This window comes from Pollachius pollachius, assembly GCF_949987615.1.
Source record: "Pollachius pollachius genome assembly, chromosome: 12".
NCBI lineage: Eukaryota > Metazoa > Chordata > Actinopteri > Gadiformes > Gadidae > Pollachius > Pollachius pollachius.
This window is the reverse complement of record NC_136945.1, coordinates 17,933,408-17,942,253: the sequence shown is the minus strand read 5'-3', so window position 1 is coordinate 17,942,253 and position 8,846 is coordinate 17,933,408. Positions and strand designations below refer to the sequence as shown.

Sequence of the window (8,846 nt, the reverse complement as noted above, 5' to 3'; positions counted from 1 at the left end):
TTGAAAACATAACTAGCTCGCAGTTTGCTGATGGGTTATACAACTAGTGTTCGAAAATCACAAATGGAATATTATGCATAATCCTAATAGCCGTGAGAAAGTGTTTATTCAAAATCATTAGAGGTCATAAGTTCGCTACTTCAGTTCCTGCCCAGGAAGTCAGCGTTTACAATATGGCTACCATGTCACTAACAACATGTCACTCAATGTCTGCTCCTTCAGCCACAGATGTTCGGCCAAACGTTGTTGTCTCGAACCCGTCTGTTAAACAGCTCTCATATATATTTATTTTTAAATCCCAGTTATGTGTAGGTGTCTGTGTGACTTCATGTGTGTGCGTGTGTATGTGTGTGTGTGTGTGTGTGTGTGTGTGTGTGTTTGGTCTTCAAACACGCTTCCAGATTCTTCTTTCTGATATTCTGAGAAGAACGAAACAAATGGATTTCAACTAGTCTCTCTCATACACGCACACTCCTGATTTCAACCGAGAGAGCAGTTGAAATACATTTGTTTAGTTCTTCTCAGAATAACAGAAAGAAGAATCTGGAAGCATGTTTCTAGTGCACACCCCCCCCCCCCCCCCCCCCCCCCCCCCCCCCCCCACACACACACACACAGAAACACACGCATATACACACAGAAACAGACACACACAGAGACACAGACTCACACAGAAACCAACACACTCACACACCCACGCAGAAACACACACACAGAGCCACAGATACACACACACACACACACACACACACAGACACACACACACACACACACACACACACACACACACACACACAGGCACTGTGACCCTCTCGTCTCCAGCATCGTCTGCGGTATTTCTGTTTGCTACGGACCACAGCAAGTTACTCTCTGCAGGTGTCAGAGGGAGAAAGCGAGAGCGAGAGCAAGAGAGAGAGAGAGAGAGAGAGAGAGGGAGAGGGAGAGAGAGAGAGAGAGGGAGAGAGAGAGAGAGAGAGTAAAAAGAGAGAGACCACAGCCCCACCACTTCACCTCAGTCCAGTCGTCACACATTTCAGATAATAATTTTTCCATGGATGAGCCAACAACATTTATAATGTATTTAATTGATATAAAGTGTTTTTCAGAATATCAGATGCCGTGTTGGAGCAGCCTTCAGATTCAGATTCAGAAAACTTTATTGTCTGTCGTAACAGAAAATACGTGGCTCAACATACAAGCAGGACAATGTACTGATAGGTAGTCATACAACATTGATTTCTGAGAGCACACATAGTGTGTATAGATCTTAAAACAAGTATAAATATTAAAAACTGTTAAAATAACCAAGACAAAAGAAAAAAGCTGTGGCTAAGTGTGAAGTGTAAAGTGACAGTGTGTCAGGGTCTTTATTATAAAGATTGAATATATCTATCATATAAACGGATATGATATATGAACGTACAAATGTTTCTCCTGCCCTCTAGTGGTCACATGCATCGCAGCCTATCAACCTGTCATCGTCGTTTCCCCTTCATCCAGAACTACCAGCTTCATATGCCCTCAATCTATGGATTATGTGGTCTCACACTATCTGGTGACCTGTCTGCCCCCCCCAGCGGCCCCCCAACAGGAACCCACTGGGCCGGTGACGTCTGATCGGGCCCTCAGCGAGCAGCTCGCTGCCCTCCGACCCCATCGGCCCAGTGGGCCTGCTGGGGCCAAGTGGGGCTACTGGAGCCCACTGGGATCAATTCCATTAACACTCAAATGAGTGATCAGGCCTCAACCCGCCCCCTACCTCCTCCCCCCAACCCCCCACCCCCACCCCCATGCTAGAGGAGCCGAGACTGAAGACAGGAGTGAAACCCCCCAGGACCCTCCCCCTCTCCCCGCCTTCTCCCCCTCTCCCCCCCTCTCCCCCTCAGCTGTCCCCTGCGCTCTCACCACATCAGGATACACTTGCTTCACTGGATTCCGGTTTCAAACGGATCGCAGCTCATGTAGTGGGCCCTGTGGTCTGAACACCAACGGCCGGCTGCTCCACACACCTTGGCAACACCACCCGCTCACGCTTCCTCTGGCACACCTCTCCCCCCCCCCCCTTCTCCCCCCCTCCCCCCCCCCCCCCCCCCCTCTCAGCCCAACGCACATCAACATCATCTGCGCGGCGACCGCAGACAGAGCCCCATTCTGCTGTTTCTCCTCAGTTCAGTTCGTTCAGTCTTTTTCCATCACTTTTCTCACTCTGCGTATCACAATAGTTATTTTCTATGGAGAATATAGAAATTCGTTGTGAAGAAACCATCACTGACAGCCGCAGTGATGCGGCCATTGGGCCCAGGCCAGGTTTCTCCTCAGTTCAGTTCATTCGGTCTTTTTCCATCACTTTTCTCACTCTGCGTATCAGAATAGTTATTTTCTATGGAGAATATAGAAATTCGTTGTGAAGAAACCATCACTGACAGCCACAGTGAGCGCCTCAGCTGAAGGCCCTGCTCCCCTAGGGCGCCCCCAGTGTCTGAGACGGATATTACAGCCTCATGGTCACTATTTACGCGCAAAATAAGATGAGGCTTTTGTTCTCATCTTATTTAATTGTGAAGGATTATGGTTATGAAGTTGGCTTCTACTTGGCTCACACCGAGACACACTCGGCATAAGGAGGCACAATAATTAAGTTTTGAAAGCAGAAATGGCCTTTTGGCACAAAGCCCTGCAAAGAAACTTCTAGAATTTGCAAAAGAATGGCATCTGTTTTAGTATTATTTACAAATACTAACTTTCTGGTTCAAAATTGACCAATATATGTATGGTACTGATGTATAACTGTTTGACTTTTAGTTAACAATGTGTTTTGTTTCTGAGTAACTTTTTGTTTTTTTCTAGTCGCTTCTTGAATTCGAGGATGAGAGAATGGTTTCCGAGGTCTTCAACTAGTTAGACAACAGCGCCCTCTGCTGGAACAAAGTTTGATTTAATAACGATGCGCAAAGCATCTCTCTGTTGTCGATAGCAGCATGTCATATCGGGCTCTGTGTTTTTCACAACCTTGTTATGTCAGGAAGATCGCAAACTGCTGTTATTTAATTATTTTCTCCTTAATGTTCATATTCACGTTCCTCTGGTATTACTCTCTTTCCCGGTGAGAGAGTGAGAGGAGTGATATACAGGGTGGCTAATAGGTGATTTGGGGAAGGAGAAGGAGGTCTTACTGCCAGCATCTCTTCCTCTTGTGCATGTGACTTTGACTGAGGGGGTTCGCTGTGTGTCAATGTTGTCGGTTTTCTCTCTAACTGCACATGGAGCAGGTGACACGTGAAGCCCCCTTTCCTTCGGGGGCCCTAAAGGCCCCTCAGAAGCAGGCACACAGGCTAACCGTTGCCCTGGCTTGGGTTTCCGCCCTCGGGGCAACGTGCCGGTGCCGCCTATCAGCGGCTCCAGACGCTGCAGGATACTGTGGTGAGCCGGGGCCGGTTCCTCCTGGTTCCTCCATGATGGACAGCAGGCCCCGTCACAGCAACGGCCTGATGGAGGAGGTCTGAGGAGGAGGTGCAGAGGAGGCAGAGCAGGGAGCCTAGTGGATCCAGAGCAGGGAGCCTAGTGGATCCAGAGCAGGGAGCCTAGTGGATCCAGAGCAGGGAGCCCAGTGGATCCAGAGCAGGGAGCCTAGTGGATCCAGAGCAGGGAGCCTAGTGGATCCAGAGCAGGGAGCCTAATGGATCCAGAGCAGGGAGCCTAGTGGATCCCAAGCAGGGAGCCTAGTGGATCCAGAGCAGGGAGCCTAGTGGATCCCGAGCAGGGAGCCTAGTGGATCCAGAGCAGGGAGCCTAATGGATCCAGAGCAGGGAGCCTAGTGGATCTAAAGCAGGGAGCCTAGTGGATCCAGAGCAGGGAGCCTAATGGATCCAGAGCAGGGAGCCTAGTGGATCCAGAGCAGGGAGCCTAGTGGATCCAGAGCAGGGAGCCTAATGGATCCAGAGCAGGGAGCCTAGTGGATCCAGAGCAGGGAGCCTAGTGGATCCAGAGCAGGGAGCCTAGTGGATCCCGAGCAGGGAGCCTAGTGGATCCAGAGCAGGGAGCCTAGTGGATCCAGAGCAGGGAGCCTAGTGGATCCAGATCAGGGAGCCTAGTGGATCCAGAGCGGGGAGCCTAATGGATCCAGAGCAGAGAGCCTAGTGGATCCAGAGCAGGGAGCCTAATGGATCCAGAGCAGGGAGCCTAATGGATGCTCTTGTGCAGGATTACGATCCTGCACAAGACAAGCAGTAGTGGAGGTTTTATCCGTTTTTTACACTGATATAATGATGGAGCTCAGATGCTTTGCTGCACACATCAGACCCAACATGCACACGTTATGTTATAACACGTAATTTCAAGAGATTTTATGGGAACATATCAATATTTATATAGTGAGGCCATGACAGATTTAACCACACTATTGTACACTCACACAAACACACTTACAGACAAACACACACACACACACACACACACACACACACACACACACACACACACACAAACACACAGACACACACACACACACACACACACACACACACACACTCACACACATACTTGCAGACACCCACACAGACACGGACACACACAAACACACTTATAGACAGACACACACACTCATGCGGCCATTGGGCCCAGGCCAGGAGAGTAGGAGAGAGGAGAGGAGGAGAGAGGAGAGGAGAGGAGATGAGAGGAGAGGAGATAAGAGACACATGCTGACATAGGCACATACTGGCATGTGTGTATGCATGTGTGTGGGAGAGAGTGATGAGATATAAATATATTTCCCGTCATAGTTTGTGTGTGTGTGTGTGTGTGTGTCTGTGTGTGTGTGTGTGTGTGTGCGTGTGCGTGCGTGCGTGCGTGTGTGTGTGTGGTTCTGGGAAAGCAGGGGTGACGGAGGATGGCAAGTAAGAGAGAAAAGAGACCTCAGCAAGAATAAACTCTTCTCTGTTAGGTGTAAAACCTCAGCGGACCATCTGTGGGCTATAACGAGTCTCTCTTCCTCTATCTCCCTCTTTCTCTGTAAATCTTAATCCCATCCACGTTTCTCAGAAGACGTTTATCAGTAGAAAACACTGTCACCTTATGCGAACAAATCTGACTTCCTACAAAGAAAGATGAAGTTTGATGAGATATCAGACATCCTCAAAGTTCAATTCTGGCTCTCGTCGCAATTTTTGATGAGCAATCATTTTAATTCCATATATTTTTTAACTGCAATACATTCTGGCAGAGTTTAATGAAACAACAACAAAGGATAATAAATCACATAAACAATTGATTACTAAGTAAGCTATATATTCATTTAATTCAGCTTGGTGTATTTGCGATACATTCACTGCCAGGCCACTCCTGGGACATTATGTGAATGTTTTCCCTCTAGATCAGCGTTTCCCAACCGGTCGGTGGAACCATTAGAACCACGGCTTGAAACATTAAAAACATTCAAATTGACTACCGATCCTCCAAGATTTCTTCTGAATATAAGAAAGATTTCTTATGAATTTAGGAAATCTTAACCTGGTCCTAACAAAAAAAGGAACAAAAAAAGGTTGGGAACCCTGCTCTAGATTTCTTATTCTTGTGTCAGGTATAAAGTAAAGAACCGCGTCGCTATGGAGCCGGTCTCTATCGTGTCACGATCGAGACTGGCTCCATCACGACCCAATAGAGAGTAGTATGAAGCCGCTCTTCGTCTCCTCAGCCTCGCGGCGGCCCCGGCCTGGTCTTCATCTCCACGGTCTTGAAGGAGAGGCGCTCTCCCGTGCGTGCGTCCGTCAGGGCGTGCCACGTGCCCCAGTAGATCCCGTCGGTCAGGCCGCCGTAGCGTCCGCGATAGTAGCGCCCGTTCAGGTTAGCGGCCAGGCATGCGTCAAACCACCAGCCCGCCCCGTAGTACCGCGCGCAGTTGCCGGCGGCGTAGCGGTCGTGGTCGCGGTCCGCCGTGCTGAAGGCCCGGCCGTCGTGGTTGTAGCGCGTGCTGTAGGTCAGGGCGTCGCCCGCGTCGCCGGAGTACTCCCGCGCGGTGAGACGGTATCTGGAGAGAACCGGGTCAGTGCTCGGATCATTGGTGCTCTGGTCATTAGTGCTCTGGTCATTAGTGCTCTGGTCATTAATGCTCTGGTCATTAGTGCTCTGGACATTAGTGCTCTGGTCATTAGTGCTCTGGTCATTAATGCTCTGGTCATTAGTGCTCTGGTCATTAGTGCTCTGGTCATTAGTGCTCTGGTCATTAATGCTCTGGTCATTAGTGCTCTGGTCATTAGTGCTCTGGACATTAGTGCTCTGTTCATTAGTGCTCTGGACATTAGTGCTCTGGACATTAGTGCTCTGGTCATTAGTGCTCTGGTCATTAGTGCTCTGGTCATTAGTGCTCTGGACATTAGTGCTCTGGTCATTAGTGCTCTGGTCATTAGTGCTCTGGTCATTAGTGCTCTGGTCATCAGTGCTCTCCGATGATGCAACTGAACCCTGTTCTGTTTGTCAGACACACACACACACTTGCCCACCCTCCCGCCGGCCCACACACACACACACACACACACACACACACACACACACACACACACACACAATCAAGCACACAATCATCAACACACACACACACACACAAACACACACACACACACACACAATCAAGCACACAATCATCAACACACACACACACACACACACACACACACACACACACACACACACACTCCGTTGTGTACCGTTGAGCCTCGGGCCCGACCCTGAAGCTGCTGTAGACGGCGTGGCGGCGCTGCTGCCTCCAGTCCTCCAGCTCGATGCGCAGCGTGTGCGGGCCGCCGCCGGCCGTCAGGGCGTGCAGCGCAGCGTTCCCCAGCCACAGCTCCCCGGCCGGCGGCGAGCCGAAGCCCTCGGTGTAGGCCTGCCACGTCCGGTTGAAGTCCAGCAAGCCGTCCTGCCGGCGCTGGAACACCGTCCAGCCGCCGCCCGCCGTCTGCATGTCGCACTTAGCCTATAGGGGGCAGAGAGGCATCACCGTCAGCCAATCACAGCCCGGGCTCCCGTCAGCAGGGTGGAGGAGGGTGGAGGAGACGTGCCTCCAGAGCCGGGCGCTGCAGGGCGGGCTGGATGGTGTAGAAACCGTTCTCCACGATCCCCCGTCGGTAGATCTCTGCACAGTCCTGAGGGTGGAGCCGGGCCAGCGGGGGGACTGAAACCACACACAACACACTCCCTACAACGCTGGTCTGGTCCTTAATACACAACACACTCCATACAGCGCTGGTCTGGTCCTTAATACACAACACACTCCATACAGCGCTGGTCTGGTCCTTAATACACAACACACTCCACAAAGCACTGGTCTGGTCCTTAATACACAACTCACTCCATACAACGCTGGTCTGGTTCTTAACACACAACTCACTCAATACAGCGCTGGTCTGGTCCTTAATACACAACACACTCCATACAGCACTGGTCTGGTTCTTAATACACAACACACTCAATACAGCGCTGGTCTGGTCCTTAATACACACTCCATACAGCACTGGTCTGGTTCTTAATACACAACACACTCTATACAGCGCTGGTCTGGTCCTTAATACACACTCCAAACAGCGCTGGTCTGGTCCTTAATACACAACACACTCCATACAGCGCTGGTCTGGTCCTTAATACACAACACACTCAATACAGCACTGGTCTGGTCCTTGATACACACACTTCATATAACGCTGGTCTGGTCCTTAATACACAACACACTCCATACAGCGCTGGTCTGGTCCTTAATACACAACACACTCCATACAGCACTGGTCTGGTCCTTGATACACACACTCCAAACAGCCTTGGTCTGGTCCTTAATACACATCACACTCCGTACCAGCCCTGTTCTGGTCCTTAATACACAAATATATGTTAGGTTGAAGAGAACCGGATTCAAATCATTTACCAACATAGATGGTTAGATGAACCTGCTGTCCTAATAACACTTGATTGTGTTTGACTCTGAGGCTGCATGGCCTCTGAATATATTTAACATTTATATCTCTCACTCCCAGATGGAGTGAACTCCACGTGACCTCTATATACTGTCTGTTTGTGTGTGTGTGTGTGTGTGTGTGCGTGTGTGTCCAGTGTGTGTGTCCAGTGTGTGTGTGACTTACCTGCGAGGGGGGGATGTTGTGTGATGCTCTTCAGAAGCAGCAGAAGATCTTTCTCACCCTGCCGGCCCACTGCGGCTCCCTCTTTCAACACACACACACACACACACACACACACTCACACACACACACACACACACACACACACACACCCAGTCACACACACACAAACACCAAGTCACACACACACAAACACCCAGTCACATCGCACACACACACAAGCACACACACACACATACACGGACGCACACACTCACGCACATCACCAAGTCACACACACACACACACACACACACACACACACACACAAATACACACACACAGTTACACACACACACAAAAACATTTTTGTTGGTTTTTGTTTTGTTTTTGGTTGTGTGTGTCTGTTTCAGGTCTGTGTGTGTGCATTTTTGTATGTACACTCCCAGCTTTATTCAGTCCACCTCAGGAGCTCTTACATTCCTCTGCCTTCACCTCTGACCGTCCTTATTATGGTCTGTTTGCTGTGTGTGTTTGTGCGTGTGTGTATGCGTGTGTGTGTGTGCGTGTTTGTGTGTGTTTGTGTGCTTGTGTGTGTGTCTGTGTGTGTGTGCGTGTGTGTGTGTGTTTGTGCGTGTGTGTTTGTGTTCGTGTGTTTGTGTGTGTGTGTGTGTGTGTGTGTGTGTGTGTGTGTGTGTGCTCACCCAGTCTCCTGGCCATCGCCTGGAGGGGTCGGCTGTGACAGTG

At 49.9% G+C, this 8,846-nt stretch overlaps 1 protein-coding gene across 1 annotated transcript in view; it reads right to left on the bottom strand.

The window, feature by feature from the left end:
• Positions 1–5,685: 5,685 nt before the first annotated feature.
• The window catches only part of LOC307083730 (fibrinogen-like protein 1), a gene marked incomplete at both ends in the record, with an annotated part of 4,336 nt that continues 1,175 nt past the window's right edge, over positions 5,686–8,846 (bottom strand). Inside the window, 5 exons of the mRNA XM_079747682.1 lie at positions 5,686–6,022; positions 6,699–6,967; positions 7,053–7,165; positions 8,124–8,204; positions 8,804–8,846. The exon at positions 8,804–8,846 is cut by the window's right edge and continues 168 nt beyond it. Of these exons, the coding sequence (XP_079603808.1) occupies positions 5,686–6,022; positions 6,699–6,967; positions 7,053–7,165; positions 8,124–8,204; positions 8,804–8,846 (843 nt within the window). The remainder of the gene's footprint in view (positions 6,023–6,698; positions 6,968–7,052; positions 7,166–8,123; positions 8,205–8,803) is intronic.